The sequence below is a fragment of the Ambystoma mexicanum genome, chromosome 2p, assembly GCF_040938575.1.
Source record: "Ambystoma mexicanum isolate Mex_15411 chromosome 2p, UKY_AmexF1_1, whole genome shotgun sequence".
Classification (NCBI taxonomy): domain Eukaryota; kingdom Metazoa; phylum Chordata; class Amphibia; order Caudata; family Ambystomatidae; genus Ambystoma; species Ambystoma mexicanum.
Genome location: NC_090923.1, coordinates 788,538,668 through 788,559,879, shown reverse-complemented (window position 1 = coordinate 788,559,879; position 21,212 = coordinate 788,538,668). Strand labels below are relative to the sequence as shown.

General features: G+C 46.7%; 1 protein-coding gene across 1 annotated transcript in view; it reads left to right on the top strand.

Annotated features, from left to right (window-relative positions):
- The window catches only part of RAB4B (RAB4B, member RAS oncogene family), a 612,075-nt gene that overhangs the window by 349,021 nt on the left and 241,842 nt on the right, over positions 1-21,212 (top strand). Inside the window, exon 4 of the mRNA XM_069644452.1 lies at positions 13,084-13,146. Within this exon, the coding sequence (XP_069500553.1) occupies positions 13,084-13,146 (63 nt within the window). The remainder of the gene's footprint in view (positions 1-13,083; positions 13,147-21,212) is intronic.

Sequence of the window (21,212 nt, the reverse complement as noted above, 5' to 3'; positions counted from 1 at the left end):
CCCACTAACATGAGTCAACATTCTTCGTCGAAATCGGCGCTAAGGTAAAAAAACACTGGGTTGTCGCACCTGGTTAAAAAACATGCCCCGGAGAGCCTACTAAAGGCTACTCATTCCAAAACGCATAAAGAAAAGTCTGAAGTCTAAAGACAAGTCTCATAAGGACATGTCTACCCCCTCTAAAGAGACTATACCTGCCCCCCCCCCAAAGAGGGTTCTTTGGCCGAAGCCTTACAAAATAAGGGCCTATCCACACCTAGTCCCTACCTCCCAGTACCCTGGGGTCATCCCCAGTTCAGCCCTATGGACTGCAGAGGATATAGATAGGGTAATGTCAAGAATGACCTTTTTCGACCGATTTTTCCAGGGAAAAAAATCACTAAGGCTTCCGATAACTTTCAGGGTACACCTCCTACTACTTGGGCTTCCAGCTCTCAGCCCCTGGCTTCAAGCCAGCCCCAGCAAAAAGGTCTTGTGCAGTAGCTGATCTTTAGGACGTTAATACAGACACTGAAGGGGATAATGAGGACTACCGGCAATTTGACCATTACTATGATGATGAAGAGGCATAAGTGTATACCCTGACCTCACCAATTCAACAAGATTCCCCACTGCATGATTCTCCTGTAGATAATCGGCCCCTTCACGACGACATATTAATCAAAGCAGCTGAGCATTTTGGCATCCAGACACAGGAGACCAATTTTAAAATCTGTCCAGAGAAGAATCCAACCTTCACTGGAGACACCAAAACATAAACGGGCAGTGAACCCGCGTGTAGAGAAATCTTTTTGCCCAGCGTCGTCTGACCCGCTCTACATCAGGGGCCAATTTAAGCCTGATTCGCTAGTGGTCACAACTACCGGTAAAAGGGCAGGGACACCACTGGCCTTTTCAGAGGCTCCCCTAGACGAGGAGAGCAAGAAGCTCTATACCATGAGAGAGAAGGTATCGACTTCTGCAGCGTTTCAAGGTAGAATCGCCACCAACTCTACACTGTTAGCAAGCTATAACTGCCATAAATGGGATGAAATAACTACCCTAATAGATTCTGCTTGCGAGCCTGTTAACTCTCAACTTGCATTAGTAGCAGCTGAAGGCTTCCAGCTGCATTCACAAGAATAACCTAGATGCTGCAGATAATGCAGGCTGAATAATCCCTGAAGGAACCATAATCAAGCGCCACACTTAGCTTCGCCAGTCTGGCTTTAAGCTTGAGACCCAGGCGACGTTACTTAACATGCCAGTGGAACCAACAGTCTTATTCGGCAAAGCGGTAGAAGACGCCCTTAAGTCCGCCAAGAAGGGATACAACACCCTAAAGTCCCTCGGCCAACTAACTAATAAACCGCCTGGCCAAAGAGGCAGGAACAATTTTCACCGCTTTCATGGGCAAAATTCCCTAAGAGGCTCTGGTTACGGACAAGGTCAAAATTCTTCCTGGACTAACAACTAAGGTCAGGCGTCACAAGGTTACCAGAGCGTGGCCAGGGAAGGTCCTCCACTTCTTGAGGTGGAGGAACACCTCCCAAGCAATGACAGCCCACAACAGGTCCCCTCCCATGCTTCCCCAGTAGGGGGACAGATTTCACACTTCAACCACGCATGGGAGGGAATAACCACGGACAAGTGGGTGCTATCGACAGTAGCGGGAGGTTATTGTGTGGAGTTCATCCAAAAACCATTTTACCATCCCCATGCCAAAGGAAGACGGCAAAGGAAGAACAGCTCATCCTTCTCTAAGTCAACACGTTGCTTCTCAAGGTTGCCATGGAGATTGTGCCATCCAACGAGGTAAACAAGGATATTTATTCAACCTACTTCCTTGTGCCAAAGAAAGATCTAACTATGCGCCCTGTGTTAGACTTACGCCCTGCAAACACTTATGTAAAGCCACAAAAATTCAGCATGACAACGCTACAAGAGGTAACATCCCTGCTAAAACAGGTAGATTACATGGCAACACTGGATATGAAAGATGCCTATTTTCATATTTCAATGTTCCCAGCGCACAGAAAACTCTTGCATTTCAAAATAGCAAACCAGCGCTACCAATTCAAGGTGCTACCCTTCGGTATAGCTTCGGCTCCAAGGGTATTCACCAAGGTACTGACGGTGGTGGCAGCGCACATGCGCAGTGAGGCAATCCCAGTGTACCTCTAACTGGACGACTGGCTGATCACAGGGGAATCACCCCATCTTTGCAGACCAAACACGCAAAGAACCATAAACCTTCTCTTCCAATTGGGTTTCTCAATAAATGAGAAAAAGTCAAGTCTTGTACCAAACACAACAAAACAGTTCCTAGGAGCTGTCTTAGACACAAAAGCGGGCTTGGCCTTTCCATCCATGGAAAGAGTTCAAAATATGCTTTGGCAAATACCCCAGTATCAAGCCGGTCGCCAGATAAGCGTACACAAAGCAATGCGTTTGCTAGGCATGATGGCGTTGTGCATATACCTGGTCCCACATGCACATCTGCGCATGCGCCCAATGCAGGAGTGGTTGGCAAAACAGTGGTCTCAGGAAAGCGGTCAGTGGGACGTTCTAGTGGTCGTTGCGCCAACACTAGTTCAAATCCTACGCTGGCGGACAAAGGAAAATCTGTTTTAAGGGAAAACTCTTCCACGATCCGGAGGCACAAGCGATCATTACAACAGACGCATCACTCTCTGGTTGAGGGGCTCATTACCTTTACCACACAGCACATGGTATGTGGACTCACATCACGGCACAGATGTACATCAACCTGTTGGAACTACTAGAAGTATTCAAAGCTCTTCAAGCATTCGAAGCGCGGCTGACGAACCAGAAGGTTCAGATCTTAACAGACAGCACCACTGCTATGTTCTATATAAACAAACAAGGGGGCACACACACTCCAAATTTGTCCAAGCTGGCACAGAAAATATGGAGGTGGGCGCTCAAACGGGGGGGGGGGGTGTTCCTATCATCCCAGCACGTTCCAGGGGTACTCAAGACCCTAGCAGACTCTCTGAGCAGAGATCCCCTACCATAAGAACAAGAGCGGCCACTAGACCAAGGTGTGGTAGACCACATCTTCTCCCAGTGGTGTTACCCCACACTGGACTTGTTTGCTACAGGAGAAAACAAGCAATGCCCAGACTTCGCATCCAGGTTCCCCCAACCAGGCTCCAAGGGGAACACCCTATGGATGAACTGGTCAGGGAAATTTGCTTATGCTTTCCCTCCCCAGCCTCCCCCTCCAACACCCTTAATGAGCAAGGTAGTGAACAAGATTCACAGGGAACAAATTACGCTTATCCATTTGCTCCCATGTGGGTAAGACAGCCTTGGTATCCACATTGGCGCAAAATGGCGATGTGCGATACCATCAAACTCCCGTGTCAGACGAACCTATTGACCCAACACAGGGGACTGACGGTACACTCTCAACCACACTCCATGAACCTGGAAGCTTGGCTCTTGAGGTCATAGAGTTCGGGCACCTTAATCTGCCACAAGGGTGTATGGATATCCTCAAGGAGGCTTGTAAACCAAACACTGCACACTGTTCTTTTGACAAGTGGAGAAGATTTGTAATCTGGTGCCAGTCTAAACAAACCACGTAAAATGTACTCCATCCCACATTCTAAACTATATGCTTCACTTGTTAGACTCTGGGTTAGTTTTCAACTCTATAAGGGTCCACCTGGTGGCTTTATCAGCGTACACCACCTCTCAGAGTAAGGTATCGTGGTCGAAAATTCCAGTCATAAAGGCTTTCATCAAAGGGGTAAAAAGACTCCACCCTCCAATTTCTAACCCACCACCACGCTGGGATCTCAATGTTGTACTCTCTAAGTTCGTGGGGCCCCCATTCGGGCCTATGCACAAGTCAAGTCTTAATTACCTGACACATAAGACTGCCTTCTTAGTGGCTATTACTTCCATAAGAAGAGTTAGTGAATTGCAAGCATTGTCAGTGCAGGATCCTTTCTTTATCATTCATAAGGACAAATTGTTTTTACGTACTCATCCGAGGTTCTCTCCAAAATTAATTTTCAAATTCCACGTAAACCAATCCATTTACCTACCGGCCTTCTTCCAAAATACAACTTGCTCAGCTGAGGTAAAACTCCACACATTAGATGTAAGGAGGGCGGTCCTTCACTACGTAAACAAGACCAGACCGCTAAGGAAAACAGACCAGCTGTTTGTCTCCATAGCAACAGGCACAGAAGGAGATTGCATTTCCAAGAATGCTATCTCCAGATGGATAGTCTGATGCATACAAATGTGCTATTAATTATCAAACAAAACACTGCCTTTCGCACCAATAGCTCACTCTACTAGAAGCACAGGAGCTAGCTTGGCCTTCATTGTAAATATCCCCTTAGACAGCATTTGCAAAGCAGCTACATGGAGCTTAGTACATACCTTCACTCGGCACTACTGCATTGACACCCATTCCAAAGCAGATACACAGGTGGGACAAGCGGTTCTAAAACATCTGTTTGCTGCCGCTCCTTCTCACAACCCACCACCTTCTCCTAACACTGCTCTCTAATCTATGCATGACATGTGATGTAAGCAGATTCCACAAGCCTCAGAAGGGATACATTACTCACCGTAATCGTATTTCTGATGCTTCTATCCACTTAGATTCACATGCACCCACACTTCCTCCCCTGAGAGAAGGTGAATAGATGTTTTAAGAACTTTTATGATACTTATCTGCTTGGATACACCTGTACTCACGATACACTTACTGCTACTTCATGTCAGAAATAAAACAATCTGAGGGACCTCGACGCGTGAAGGACCATGGGTACAGTGGATGTCACACTAGTGATAGTATTACTGGCACGCCCTATCGCCTTCCCTTTTCGAGTTTTGAAAACCACAACTGTAATACTCTGCAGCTTCCACTAGATTTCGGCTTATGCATAGCATGTGAATCTAAGCAGATACAAGCATCAGAAATACGATGACAGTGAGTAATGTATCCCATATTGAATGCAAGTTGAGTTGTTGTCCTTTAAAGGCCAATTGACTTTGTAGTGTAAAACAAAATCCAAATTTGAAAATATTTTGGCTGCCACTTTAAAGGGCTATTGCCTTCGTAACGCTAAGTATTTGCAAATATATTGAGTGGTTGAAGTTGGTGTTGTCATAGTGGATCGTAGTGCAAAGCGAAGTATTATCGCTTGGGATGACTGATGGAGCCATTCTAGGCCATAGTATACTATGGATGTCTGCACTATGAATGCATGCTTAAAATATTAATTCTATTAATTAAGAACTGTGTGAAGTGCAAATCGTCTTCATTCCCCTGTCTGTCATTGCCTAGGCAGAGTCAAGTGTAGTGTGGGGTGGGAGGGAACAAATTTGTCAACTAAATGTTGATTACTGGAGAATAGTAAATCTCCAGACAAGAAATATAAAAAGACTGAAAACCTTACATATAGGCCCCATTTAAAACTGCATGTTTCTGGTAGACACAATCATGTGCAAGAAAAGACATACACCTGTCCACCCCCGATAAATGAAAGAACAAATCCTGGTTTAATGAAAGTCACATTTACAGGTATATTTAGATCTGCACCCCCACACATAGGAAAAATATTGGACATGGGGGTTCAGAACCGAACATATAGATCCCCGAGGACAGCACTTTTGAATGCAAACTTAGATGAGCCGATGCAATGAAGTTGCTTTTTGCATGGAAATGACTTGGCTCTTCCTTGCCTATATGTCAGGCGGCGTCTAGATAGCTAATACAGTCACTAACTTCCATGTTCACAGGCAAGTTCGTGCATAGATATTTTTGAATAGGAGTAAAGTTAATTTCAAATTTATTGTGCCCTCCCACATATTCCTCATCTTACATATCTTGTCTCCCAGCTCTGCTGCTTCGGAATTTTTTGTTCACCAGAGGGCGCTGTGTTCGAGGCCTCGGAGTCAACGTCATCCGCAGTATAAAGGGCTTGAGCCGTGCCAGTTACCTCAGTTCCGTTTTTCCGAGCACTTCTTCGTGTCACAGAACAGCGCATCAGGTTTTTTCTCAACAATGTCCTCGTCATCTATTCCGACCACACCCAAGACAGGTTTTAAAAAATGTCTGAAGAGTGTTAGGAAAATGTCAATTACCAACCCCCATCGGAATTGCCTTTGGTGTCTGAGCCCTGACCATCGGGTTGACGGATGTGGCTCCTGTCAGGCCATGTCCAATAAGGCTCTTAGGGAACGGAAAGGTAAGCTGACGGTGGGGGCGGAATCTTATAGGTCTTCGAAAGGACAAAAAGATTCAGGAGGGTCGAGTGGAAAATCTCGACATGGGTCGAGGAGGTCGAGGTCCAAGAGTCGCTCGAAGAAATCTTCCTCGTCTTCGTCCAAGAGGTCGAAGAAACAACGTCACAGATCTTCTTCCTCCTCTTCTGAGAGAAGGGTGACTTATCCTTCCAAGCACGATTCCCCTGGAAATTGGAAGGCCTTTAGGGCTTTGTTGCTTAAAATCTTTGAGAAAGCAGCCCAGACCCCCTAGAAAAAGCTGCGTGGATCTCATGCCCTGCCCACTCCAAAAGTGACAGAGGGAGATCAAAGACCAGGCATGCGAAAGCCAACAAAGAGTCGAGGGTGTCATCAGAAGAAAGTTCTCCGACACCTCATGTAAAGGCAAAACCACTGGTGCATAAATCGGGCGTAGCGGAATCAAAGTCGAAACTCGACTCGACGCAGTCCACGACGATGGCGTCAACACCTTCGACAGTGTCGAAGCCTCCTTCAAAAACGCTGAAGCCAGCGTCTATACCTTCGATGCATTTTATCTTGGCATTCTTTAATCCCGATACCAAAGTCAATGCCATTGTCCAAGCCTAGGTTGATGCCACCCCCTTTACCAGAAAAGGTTTTCCATCCTCAACCCAGGCAGGAATTTTTCAGGTCTATGTCATCTATTTTTGAAGAGCAATTCTATAAAGCGGATGTTATTTCGGCTCGGGTTAAGTTTGGAGCCGGGCAGGTTCCTGACGAGTTAGTAGACCCGAGTACCAAGATGACAGATCTTTGTCTTCAAAATGCCAGTGGCCTAGACACTTCCCCTGAAGTGGAATTTGGGAAGCCAGACACACAGATCCTGGTTATTGGAACCTCATGGGAAGGGTAATTGATTTCATGGGTTGGAAAACAGCTTCCCCAGGTTTCGACCAGGATGATAGCACTGACATCCTGAATGAGGGACCTCCAAAAAGACCCTGTCCTCCCTTTCCATAAGGCACTGCAAAAAAGGGTGATGACAAATTGGGATACCCCTGATTCGGGTTCTGCAGTAAATAAAAATGTGTGGGAAAGTACAGACCATCTTCATCAGATCCTGAATACCTATATAAAAATCCCTCACCTGAAAGTTTAGTGGTACAAGCTGCAACCTCCACTAGGCAGTCAGCTTACCCGTCAATACCACCAGATAAAAAAGTTGATGCTTGGGCCCGGAGAGTCTCTTCCTCAGGCAGCATGATCCTTAAAACGACTAATGTAACTTGCACTTTGGCAAGATTTACATACACCCTGTGGGACTGTATGACATCAGCGGCTGAACACATCCCGGATGGTGAGGAACAGGATTATTTCCTGGCGATGGTGAAAGATGAAAAACAGGCTATGGAGGAATGCCTCCAGTCAGGATTGGACACTACTGATAGTATAAGCAGGTCCATGGCATCTAGCACGGTCCTACGCAGATTTGCATGGCTGAGGAAATCTGGCTTTGCACCTGATGTGCAGTCCAGATTACTCAATATGCCCTTTAATGGCTTGAGGCTATTCAGCAGCAATGCGAACGAGAGCATGGAGAAGCTGCAGACCTTGAAAAGCGGCAGCGAAATCACTCAGCGCTGCTACAAGACAGCCTCAACAACACTCCTACGCAGGGTCATCTTCCTGGAGGAGTCGTCCCTTTCGTTTCTACTCCTCTTTGGGAAGAGGGAGGGGACATGCCAGTCAAAGAGGCCAACAGAGAAAACCCCTTTGTGGTGGAAAGGGGAAAGGTGCTAGGTCAGCCCCAGCAGCGGATACTACCTCCTCAGCCACTGCTGCAGCCACTGCAAAGCCACTTTGAGATCTTCACCCACAAGACCCTGGTGGGAGGCAGGATCACTCGGTATCTGAACGAATGGCGGGGCATTACGTCAGATGCCTGGGCGCTAGAGATAGTAACACATGGTTACTGCCTTCCTTTTCATCAAAGACCTCAAAATCATCCACCAGGAGCCACCTCTGTCAAAATTCCAGACCTGCTCCTTGTGCAGGAGATTTCAACCGTGCTATAGAAAGGTGCAATAGAAAATGTACCTGTAGCGGAAAGGAACAAGGGTTGGTACTCCCCTTATTTTCTCATTCCCAAAAAGGACGGAGGATTGAGACCCATCTTGGACTAAAGAAAATTTAACAAATTCCTCAGGCAGGAAAAGTTCAAGATGGTGACCCTTTCTCATATCCTTCAGGCTCTTCAGCTTCAGGACTGGCTGGTTTCATTGGACCTTCAGGATTCTTACTTTCATGTGCCAATCCATCTCAAGCACAGAAAGTACCTGCGGTTCGCGGTTGGCGGTTCTCACTATCAGTTTCGGATTCTGCCTTTCTGGCTGACCTCTGCCCCGAGGGTTTTCACCAAGCCGATGGCTGTAGTGGCAGCGAGTATCAGGAGAGGGGGGAATTCACGTCTACCCCTACTGGGACGATTGACTAATCGGGGCAAGTTCAACCGAACGAGCCCAGGAATATCTGGCCATGACCTGCCACTTCTTGCACAGACTGGGCTTCTCCCTCAATTACAAGAAGTCACAAATGATTCCACGCCAAATTCATCAGAGCAGTCCTGGCTACTTCCTCAGGGAAAGCCTCGCTTCTCGAGGAAATGGCTCACCACATTCTGCAGATGGTAACAAAGTTTCAGAATGCCCAACATCTGCTGGCCTTCAATTTTCTGAGGTTGCTCGGCCTCATGGCATCCTGCACCCTTCTGGTGCCAGAGGCCAGATTGTGCATGAGATCCCTTCAATGGGCCCTCAGGACTCGATGGTCCCAGTTTTCGGGAGATACGTCAGATCTTTTGCTAGTCCCGGTCAGAGTAGCTCAAGATCTTCTATGGTGGGCTTGCAAGGAAAATATCCTCGAGGGAGAATCTTTTTGGCAACCATGGCCGGAGATGACGGTAGTGACGGATGGCTCACTCACTCACTAGGTGGGGAGCCCACACCAACGATCTGGCAATCAGCGAACTACACATCAACCTTTTGGAGCTGAAAGCAATCAGACTAGCGCTGAAATCTTTTCTGCCCTCTGTACGGGGACAGAATGTCCTGATAATGACGGACAACACAGTGGCCATTTACTATTTCAACAAAAGAGGAGGCATAGGATCACTTCCACTGTGCAGAGATGTTATGCAGCTCTGGTTCTGGGCAATGCAAGAAGGCATCTCTCTGGCCGCAATTCACCTAGCTGGAGAGCAGAACATGGCGGCGGATGCTCTGAGTAGGCAGAGCACAGTTTCTCATGAATGGGAACTAGCTCAGGAAGTCTTTCAAGTCTTCGCCCTTTGGGAACCCCTCAAGTGGAATTTCCCACAAGAGGAGCTCTAGGGGACGCGTTCATGGTGGACTGGGTATTTCCACTCCTATACGCGTTTCCTCCAGTCCCCGTGACTCCTCATGTTATCAGAAGGTTGAGAAAGTTCAGGAAAACCATTATCCCCGGATTGGCCCAGGAGAATGTGGTACCCAGACCTTCTGGACGTGTCCATCTGCCCTCCAATATGTCTTCCACAAAGAGAAGATCTTCTCTCGCAAGAGGAAGGTCGGGTTCTCCATCCAGAGGTCAAACACTCAGCCTTCACGCATGGTTTGTTAGAGGCTGAGATATAAGGATTGGGACCTCCCGGATGATGTAATGGAGATCCTGCTTTCGGACAGCCGGCCAGCAACAAAATCCTTATCGGTGTCGTTGGAACAAGTTCAGTAACTGGTGCAGGCATAAGAATGTGGATCCATTTGTATGTAATACTCCTACAGTACTTTCTTTCCTTTTACACTTGGCAAATTTGGTGCTCCAAGTTGGCACTATAAAAGGATATTTGGCAGCGCTATCTATCTTTAAGCGCTCCTCGGAAGAGGTATCCGATTTTAAAATGCCCTTGGTCATTCAATTCTTGAAAGGACTGACAAATGTGTACCCTCCGACACCTTTTCACGTCCCCATCTGGGATTTGAATTTAGTCTTAAAATATCTCATGTGTGCCCCTTTTGAGCCTTTACATTCTTGCCTGTTAAGGCTTCTCACTTTAAAAACAATCTTATTAGTGGCTATAACATCAGCCCGCAGGGTGAGTGAGTTGCAGGGGCTCTCTTGTAAGTCTCCTCACACCATTGTCCATAGGGACAAAGTTATCCTAAAGGTCAAACCGTCCTTCTTGCCTAAAATAGTCTGATTTCCACCTGTCACATAAAATCACCTTACCTTCTTTTTACCCTCCTCCACACGCTAGTAAGGAAGATGAGAGATTCCACAGACTGGACCCAAAAAGGGCTCTGTTTCTATATTTCTCGAATGGCAAATTTCCAACAAAGTTACCAACTGTTTGTTGGATATACTGGACACAAATTGGGCCTTGGAGTGTCTAAGCAAACTTTATCCAGATGGATAATTATGGCAATTTTGGAGTGCTATATATTGGCTGGAAAAGAGTCTCCAGATGGGCTAATGGCTCATTCAACTAGAGGCATGGCAACTTCCACAGCTCTTCAGAGGGGTGTCCCGGTGCAGGATATTTGTGCGGCGACCACCTGGTCGTCAGTGCATACTTTCATAAAACATTTCTGCTTGGACTCTACATCATGTCAAGGAGGCTTATTTCTAAAAGCTGTCCTCCGTTCAGTCCATGATTGAAATTTCTGGTACTCCCTAAAATGAGGAATACGTGGGAGGACACAATCCATTTGAAGAACAAGTTACTTAACCAACTATAACGTTCTTTCGACTGGATGTTCCTCCCACGTATTCCGCATCGACCCTCCCAACCTACCCGTCTGTACAGTTTACGGCAGTTGCACTCAAACTTTCTTATGAGCCTAAGGACTTAAAGCCTGACTAACTGATGCAACCATGAACATCATAAAAACAGAACTGAGGTAATGGGCGCGGCTCGAACCCTTTATACTGCGGATGACGTTGATGCTAGACGGCGGCCCTCGAGGGACTGCAACTCCACAGCCTCGAACACAGTGCCCTCTGGTGAAAAAAAAAATCCAAAGCAGCAGAGCTGGGAGACAATATATCGAAGATGAAGAATACGTGGGAGGAACATCCAGTCGAAAGAACGTTACAGTTGGTAAGTAACTTGTTCTTCTCCAACACATAAGTGCATTGATGTCAGAGAAAATCGAATGCTTCAACTGTATTTGCCTTAAGTGAAATGTTGCATTAAAATGTTAGTAATGTTATAGAGCAACCGATGCAATATAATGCGTTTAGGTATCCTGGCAAAATAAACTGCATCTGGTGCAGATGACAAAAAAACACTTAATTTCTTGAATAGATACACAAGCTAAGCTTTGACTATTCCCTGCAGCAAAGACCTAGAGACATTATTTAAATTAAAACATTTGGTTCAGCATCCATGCTGTGTGCTTGAACTGCAGTGAAAACCAGCATGAGACTTGCATGGAACAGAGTGTCTGCATAAGCACTTGCTGACAGCTGCTTCCCAACCAAAGCTGGGTTAGTATTTGGGAATGAAGATTCTTGTAATGCCAAAGGGATTCCTCTCTTGTGTTCTTCATGGCGAAGTGAACGGAGGATCATGCATTTAAGGAAGTGTTGTTTTACCAGGGATTGGGTTGGTTTGCAGCAGAAGGCGGTGGGGGGACTTGCTTCCTAGGATTGTGATTTACAGTGTACTTAGTACAGACTATGAGCATAAGGGTATAGGATGTGAGGAGGGAATCTGTTGGACCCCTTGTATTCCACCTGTGCGTAGCAATTCACTTAGCCTGTGGGCATCCTGGGCCCCAAAAGCTCCATTAGATTACATAGGTGTTCCTGCTTTCAGGGGATGCCCTCTAAAACTCTGAAAGAATTTGGAATTTTTTGAAAATGCCATGAAGTTGTGCTGCTCTTTGGAAATGTACCAGGGACCACAAAAGACGTGAAGGGTGCAGGCGAAGCAGTGCTAGATGACTGGTTTGATAAATAATGCTTTTTGTCACTTGCTTGACTGGATCCTTGTTGATATAGCCCAGCGATTGATACCAACTAGCACTTTGGTGCCCTGTGTACTGTACATATGTTTGTCTTTATTTATTTTCCCATTTACCAGATACAATTCTATCTTTGGCATCAATTGGAATGTTTAATTCCTAGGCAAGGCCAAGTATTGTAATATCATGACCTCCAAACGTATCCTCTGCTGTTTCTTTAGTGAATTTTGTGTGTACTGGTGCTCATGATGAGAAGCTTGCACTGCTTCAGACACATTCTTTTCAGACACATTCTTTTCAGCACCCCTGTGCTGTGTGACTTGTGTATCGGATGACTGGCTAGTTCATTCTCTGTCTTTCAGTTGCACCCTGCCCATTCTACGCCAAATGCCCTTTCTGCCCAGATATCATATTTAGCGCCTACGCACGGTGCAGAGACCAGAGTTGCAAACTCTTAACAGAAATCCTCACTGCTAGTAACTAGAGTGTCACCCAAATGTAGATTTTCAGGACTAAATTTGTGCTGCCAATTTGACGATCTACTATTTGTCTAACCTTGACTGATATGCAATTTTTTTATATTTAATTTTTAAAGCAGACCTATCAAATCAAAATTCTTATTTTGTATACATTGCTATATAAATCATGCCATTATTCATGACCAGACTCACAAATGTTTGCCCAAGGATCGTCTGGAATGAGACCTCCGTGTGAACTGACCAGATAGATTGACTTTTAGCTGAAAATGTGTTGGCGAAAAACAGAGTTTTTATAGCGCTTCCAGGTGTTGTATACAATTTGTTTTGCATTGACTCTGAAGTAATTGTAAACCTTTTTTTTCTTTCTTTTTTTACCACCACCATAGGTCTGTGACCAGGAGCTATTATCGTGGTGCAGCTGGAGCACTCCTAGTATATGACATAACCAGGTGAGTCTCTACACTGCTGTTGGCTGCTAGCCTTTAGTTTTGTTGCGAATATGAACAGAGTAATTTGGTTTCTGATGTTTGTTAATCTGCTTAGAATCACATGCTGTGCATAGTCCGACATCAGTGGTCACTGCAGAGTATTGCGTTTTGTTTTTCGTAGTCGAAAAGGGGACGTCGACAAGGCATGTCTGTAACACTATTCCTATAGTGGCGTGCAGTGTACCCACAATCCCTCACGCGTCGAGGTCCCTCAGATTGTTTTTTTCCACCCAGATATTGGTCGCCTTTACGCAGAGCTCCTCGAGAGACATTGCAAAAACATTTATTCGACCTTTGGTCGTTATTAACTTATTATTATTACTTTACACCCCTCCTTCGGCGTCGTAGCTGCAAAGCTGTTCACTGCCGATCAAGATCTCCGACGGCGGTGCCTTCGACGGAGGAGGTTGTTCGGTGTTCGCCGAACACGTGGCCTCGCCGGCCAAATACAGTAGGGAGAGTGGGGTTGTGGGAAATTTATTGTTTCTCTTTGAGAATGCCTTTCCCTTTCCCCTCCCTTTCCTTCGGGGTTGTTGTTGCATGCAATTGGTTCCTCAGCTATGGAGAGGACACCCTTTAGGTTTTGCCTGCGTTTCAAGAACACTCACATAAACACATGACCCACAGCTCTTCCTCGTCGAAGACAAAGAGAGCATTAGCGCCAACGGAGACGCAGGTCCTACCGATAGCCGCCTCAGACCGTAAGAGTCTTAAGCCCCCCTCGAAACGCGACTAGCGACTGGGCTACCCCCAAATAAGGGCGCTATCACAAAACCGCCAGACGACGCGCACCGTCAGAGAGCGCCCGTCGACGTAGAGCAAGCGACGCTTGTAACGTGGACGCCGGAGGTACCCTCGACAGACAGTTCAGTTGTCGAGAGCCTGGCGCAGATTATTTCCACCGATAGCCAGAGACGGACGGCGAAAGAAACGTCAATCACCGCTCACAAGGCCCGGGAGACGCCGAAAAGGTCAGAACGAAGGTAGGAACTGCCCCCTCCGTCGAGAGGGACTCCTAGCCTACCAGAAGGTTTTTCAGAAGGCGAGGGGAATGTTTCTTTGGCGTTATGGGATGGGTCGAAGCGTTTTCAAAGTGAAGGCCCTCCCTTTTCCCCCCCCCTGACCGCTCTGGGGTACCTCAAGAAACCCTAGAGAGAGGGACCTCAGCAGGATCCCAGGGCCAAGTACCCTAGGATGTTTGATTCCCCCCCCCCCCAAAGAGGATGTTGATTTATATGACCTCACTGGAGGGGACCCCACTTTCCAAGGACTCACCTATTAGGAATACGTCACCTATAGACGATCAGCCTACCTTTAATGCACTACTGCGCAAGGCAGCAGCGCATTTCAAAATCGAGACCGGGGAAATTTCTCCTGACATAGACTTTGTAGAAAAGATCATCAAGGAGAAACCCCCTGTCAGCCAAACCGTTCCTCTTCTTGCCTCAGTAAAGAGACAAATTATTCCTTCACTATCGACACCCGCGTTGATCAGAGGGGTCAACCCGAGGATAGAAAAATTATTTAGTCCTTCCCCATCGGACCCGTTATACATCAGGGGCCACTCTGTACCAGACTCCTTAGTGGTGACAAATACAAGGAAAAGAGCAGGGGTCCCGCTGTCAACTAGCGAGGCACCACCAGATAAAGAGGGTACAAAATTGTATGCCCTAGGAAAGAGGATTACAGCATCTGCTGCCTTTGCCGCAAGAATTGACAACAACTCTTTGCTGGCAAGTTACGCAGATGCACAATGGAGCAAACTACGTAAGGACATCGAGGAGGTACCGGAACCCCTACGTACTCAGCTTCTAGCCACGGTTACTGAAGGGACCTTAGTCAACGAAAGCATCATTAAAAATACTCTGGATGCTGCAGAAACGGCTGGCCGTTCCCTAGTCCAAGGAATCCTCCTCAAACGCCATATTGGCTACGTAATTCAGGCTTTAAACCTGAAACACAAGCATCTCTAATTAACATACCTATAGAAGATGCCAACCTCTTTGGTAAGGCGGTGGATGAGGCACTAGAGACCGCAAAGAAGGAATTTGACACCATCAAAACCCTAGACCAAATTTCAAGGCCTCCCAACAAACCTGGTTATGGCAAAAAATGCTTTTTTCGAGGCCAATGCCAGCAGCAACAATACTCTGCAGGTAACTGGTCCTTCAACCAAGGCACCAGTGGACAATACAACCAAAGAGGACAACGTCATGGCAAGGGAAGAAGTCGGGGTCCCACCCCTAGAGGTTCCCAAGCCACCAACACCAAATGACTCAAAGATTCGGGTCCCCTCCCATGCATTGCCAGTCGGGGGCAGGTTAACATCCTTTCTTCCAGCATGGGAGGGGATAACATCAGACTGCTGGGTACTATCAACCATAGCCCCCGGTTACTGAATAGAATTCAACAGTTCCCCTACATACAGACCCCCAAGGGGACGACGCATGTCACCAGAACACCTCGCCATCCTTCTTCAAGAAGTGGACCAACTACTAGAAAAAGGAGCTATAGAGGTTGTGCCTCTGTCTCAGGTAACGGAATGTATTTATTGGGTGTACTTCCTTGTACCCAAAAAGGACTTAACCATGCGCCCTGTACTAGATCTGCGCCCAGGGAACACATTTGTCAAACCTCAAAAGTTTTGTATGGTGACTCTACAGGAGGTAATCCCCCTGCTTTGACAGGGAGATTACATGACAACACTGGACATGAAAGATAAAGATGCATACTTTCATATTTTAATGTTGCCAGCGCACAGGAAATACCTCAGGTTCATGATAGAGGGCAAACACTACCAGTTCAGAGTGCTACCCTTCGGCATAGCATCAGCGCCAAGAGTATTCACGAAAGTACTGGCAGTGGCAGCGGCCCACCTGCGCAGGTTGTCCATCCCAGTATACCTTTACCTCGACGATTGGCTCATAACAGGGTATTCTTATGAAACGTGCTTTTCAAATGCCCAAAAGACTGTAGACCTTTTGTTTCAACTGGGCTTCTCCATCAATGAGAGGAAATCCAGTTTAGACCCCAACCAGATCAAACAATTCCTAGGGGCTCTAATTCGAACAAAGGACGGCCTGGTCTTCCCCTCCAACGAGATGGTCCAAAACATGCTGTTTAAGATCCCTCAATATGTGGCCGGTTGAGAGGTGACGCGGTACGCAAAGCAATGCGCTTACTGGGAATGATGGCGTCATGTATTTATTTGGTATCTCACGCGCTCCTATGCATGCACCCAATGCAAGAGTGGCTCAACAGCCAGTGGTGTCAGGCCAGCGGACAATGGGACGATCTAGTGGTGGTCTCGCATGCCTTGGTTCTCCCGCTACGGTGGTGGTCGAAAGAAAACCTGGTAATAGGGAAACCATTTGCCACCCCCGCAGTGGAACCCACTCTAACCACAGACGCATCCCTCAAGGATGGGGGGCTCACCTATCCCATCAGACTGCTCACGGAGTTTGGACTCTGAGCATAGCATCCAAGCACATAAACTTACTGGAGCTACTAGCTGTGTTCAAGGCACAGAAAGCCTTCCAGGCACACCTGCAAGGGAAGACAGTGATGGTCCTCACGCACAGCACCACAGCCATGTACTACCTCAACAAGCAAAGGGAGCACTCACTTTCCAGGACTGTCCAAGCTGTCCCAGAACATCTGGAAGTGGGCTCTCAAACACAACATGTTCCTACTGTCACAACATGTACCAGGGGAACTCAATCTGCTAGCAGACGAACTCAGCAGAGACTTCCCTCTGCCCTCGGAGTACGAATGGCGGTTACACGAAGACATTGTCTTTGACGTCTTCACACAATGGGGATTCCCAGAAATAGATCTGTTCGCAACTCTGGAGAACTCCCAATGACAAGATTACGCCTCCAGGTACCCCTAGAACCAATCCAAGGGGAACGGTTTATCGATGCCATTTTCAGGGAAATTTGTTTACGCTTCCCCCCCCCCCCCCCCCCGACTCCCCTTCTCAACAAGATAGTGCACAAGATGCACCAGGAACAAGTTACCATGATACTGGTGGCCCCTATGTGGGCCAGACAGCCATGGTTCGCTCACTTGATGGAGATGTCCCTATCTCTTCCAGTGAAACTTCCCTGCCCGTACAACATGCTGTCACAGGACAAGGGCAGAACACTGCATCCATGCCCTCAGACCATGAACTTGGCAGCCTGGCTCCTGAGATCATAGAATTTGGACATTTACAACTCCCACAGAGATGCATGGACATTCTCAGGGAGGCTAGAAAGCCTAACACTCGTCACTGTTGTTCTAGCAAATGGAAAAGATTTGTCATCTGGTGTAGGGGAAGGAGCATCAACCCAGTTGACTGCTCTCCCACACAAATTGTTCTGTACCTGACTCACCTACTAGACTCAGGCTTGGTGTTTAACTCTATTAAAGTCCATTTAGCTGCACTTTCCGCATACACCACTTCCCAACTTAGTGTCATGGTGGAAAGTCCCAGTTATTAAAGCCTTCATGGAAGGAGTGAAGAAGATCCACCCTCCCATAGCTAACTCCGCTCCCGGATGGGACCTAAATGTGGTACTAACCAGGCTCAAGGGGTCACCCTTTGAACCCATGCACAAATAAACACTTTCACTCTTAAGACTGCTTTTCTAATAGCTATCACCTCCATTAGGAGAGTAAGTGAACTACAAGCGCTCTCTGTACTAGACCCCTTTGTAACAGTTCACAAGGATAAGGTGGTTCTACGCACACATCCTAGGTTTGCACCAAAATGTATCTCTAAATTCCAGGTCAATCAGTCAATAGAACTACCAACGTTCTTTCAAAATCCTTCAAACTTAGGTGAGAAGAGCCTGCATACATTGGATGTTCGCAGAGCCGTGATGTTTTATATGGAAAGAACTAGACCATTGAGAAAGACTAATCAGTTATTTGTCTCGGTGGCAGCAGGAAGAGAAGGAGATGCAGTTTCAAAATCCACTATTTCTAGATGGATTGTACAATGCATCACTCTCTGTTACACTCTTGCTAAGAGAGAACTACCCTTCAAGCCAAGAGCACACTCCACTCGAGGCACCGGGGCTTCCATAGCTTTCATTGCAAATGTCCCTCTTGAGTCCATTTGCAAAGCGGCAACCTGGAGTTCTGTTCACACCTTTACAAAACACTACTGTCTAGATGACCACACTAGATCTGATTCCCAGGTGGGACCAGCAGTATTAAGACCTCTTTTTTTCTACTGTTCCTTCTCACAGCCCACCTCCAACTCCGGGTACTGCTCGCTAGTCTATGCACAGCATGTGATTCTAAGCAGATTAACAAACATCAGAAGACAATACATTACTTACTGTAAAAGCATTTCTGATGGTTGTATCTGCTTAGATTCACATGCGCCCACCCTTCCTCCCCGCTCGGATGGAAGGAACATAGACTTTCTTCTATATCTCTCTTTTCTGTACTCACTCACGTCTAATAGGCTCCCTCAGGGCAGAAAAAATACAAACAGAGGGACCTCGACGCGTGAGGGATTGTGGGTACACTGCACGTCACTATAGGGATAGTGTTACAGACACGCCTTGTCGACGTCCCCTTTTCGACTACGAAAAACAAAATGCAATACTCCGTAGTGACCACTGGATGTCGGACTATGCACAGCATGTGAATCTAAGCAGATACAACCATCAGAAATGCTTTTACATGCTTTATACTATGTATATTGTAATTTAAAATTCAAACCAAGGCAAAGGGACATTCAGAAAGTGGGCCTCATTACACTTCCCGCGGTAACCCACCGTTGCTACTGGCTTATTGCAGATGGACACATTTCCGCTGCCTGAGATCCTGATGCCGCTGGGACATTACAAGTCCCGGCGGACTGGGATATCAGGCGGTGGGAAGTGTAAGTCCCCATTCCCACAGAGTCCGATTGGACACCATGGGAATGGGAACATAGGAGCCCCAGTGCTTCTGTGAAAACTCTGCATGCGGGTGCTGTTACGCTCGGCAGGTCAGACATGTCGGGCGCAACGGCCACCGCCCGCAGAGTTGTAGTGTGACGGTCCGGAAAGACTGCCGGTATGGTGCGAGCAGCACCCTCATTTCTGAACCGCCACATTTAGAATGAGTCCCCCGTGTCTTTCTTCTGTTTTCCAGAGAGGGTTCTTTGATGGTTGTTGGTAGCATGGATTTTCAGAATCAGCCTTGTGTGAGAACTGAGAGGCCAGCCTAGTTGGTGAAAAGTGTTATTGACATATAGCCCAGACAAACGCAATCAAGGTTACATACTTGATAGCAGTATGGCAGACCAGCGTGGCAATGGAGAAACCTCCATGTGCTAAAAGAAAGTTGGGCCAATTTACATTGGGAGTTCAGTGTCCTTCTTGGAAGGAGTCGGTGTACAAGGATGGGAATATTGTGTGAGTAGACTAGTCTTTGGTGTTTTCAACGAATGGCCGCCGCTGCCTTGTCTCCTACCCTGTATAAATCCTCCGTAGCTTTCCAAGCCCTAACCCTAAACCTTCTCAGTTGACCTCCACCAAAGGGGAACTAGGTTGGTGGCCAGGGGGCAAAGCTCAAAGTGATGCAGAAAAGACTGATGGGGTCAGTTCCCAGTACTTCCACAGTGGCAGGTGCATTGTGCTCATGCAGTCGAGTGGGGGCTTATGTACTTTATAAGAAATTAACATTAATTGCCATGCACAAGATAAAATTACTACACCTCTGATAATACACTGTTCTGAACTTATGGAGGATCTTAAAACAAGAACTGTGTTTTGTAATCTTCCATGTGAACATAAAATACTTCTGTCAAGTTGCTCTGTGCAGAGCTACTGGAAGAATTGAAAATTAAATCTACACTTGTTCCGGCTGTAATGCTAAATGATGCAGCCAGAAACTGCATCTCCTACTGTAAGATGTAGAGATGAAATGTGAACTTTACAACCTTCCTGATGTTAAATACTCTGAAGCCAGAAACTACATTTCCCAAAATGCATTGTGCTACGCTTTTGAATGTCCCAGAGAGAGTCATTGCTTCTAGGGGAGGTCAAGGTATGACAGCATCCACTCAGCCTGACCTGTTGTTGGGTGGGTAGTCCTGCCTATGGGCAAGCAATAGTGCTAAAAACCTCTCTAAAAGCATATTATTTATTCGCTTTAAATAATCTGTTAACTACTCATTCAAAACAGCACATGATTCCACATGCACTCTATTATTCAGCCAGGAGGAGCTTTTGCCTTGCCTGTTGCTCGAAAATGTCTTCTTGTCTCAGTTTATTGATATGCATGAGCTAGCTGTTGAGATCCAAGGATCTGTCAAGCAGGGCGATTTAAGGTGGATCCTTTTAGGACGAGGTTGTTGAGGCAGTTTATATTTCTTGTCATTTGCCATACACAAGATGCACTCCCTACTTTTTCTGCAAAGCACTGCACCTGAAGTATTAAGATACCGGAAACTGAACGCTGCACTTCGAATGGATTGTGTCCTCCCATGTATTCCTCATCTTGACATTCAAGTCTGCTTGCAGCTTGCTTCGGATTTTCTTTTTCATAGGGTCGTGCAGTGTCGAGTCTTGGTCCTCGATGGCCTCCGTAGGGTCCCTCGTGACTTCGACGCTGGTATATGAAGCACGCGCGCTGACCGTTCTGTTTTTTCTGCATTGCTTTGTACTTCAGAGCTACTCGTCTCAGCGAAATTTAGATACGGTCTCCAGCAAAAAGGGTCTGACATGGATTCATATGCTCATGAATATTCCCCTTCAGGGCAGGATTCCTCAATAAAAGGAAACAAGTTTCACTTTGACTTACAAACTGTATCTCTCCTCTAAATCAAACACTCTCCTCTGGGTCATACTGCCGCCATCCAATGGCAGTCCTCTTCCTAAGCCCCGCCTCTGCTAGCCATCTTCAGATTTTTACTGCACGCTTCAGTGTTGGGAGTCTGCAAGTTTTGCTCTGAGAGCTGCTTTTATGTTTTTTAGTTTTTCGACGGAAAAAAGTTCTATTTTTGTTCTCCAACTCCAGACAGCGGGATGCATTGTCTGTGA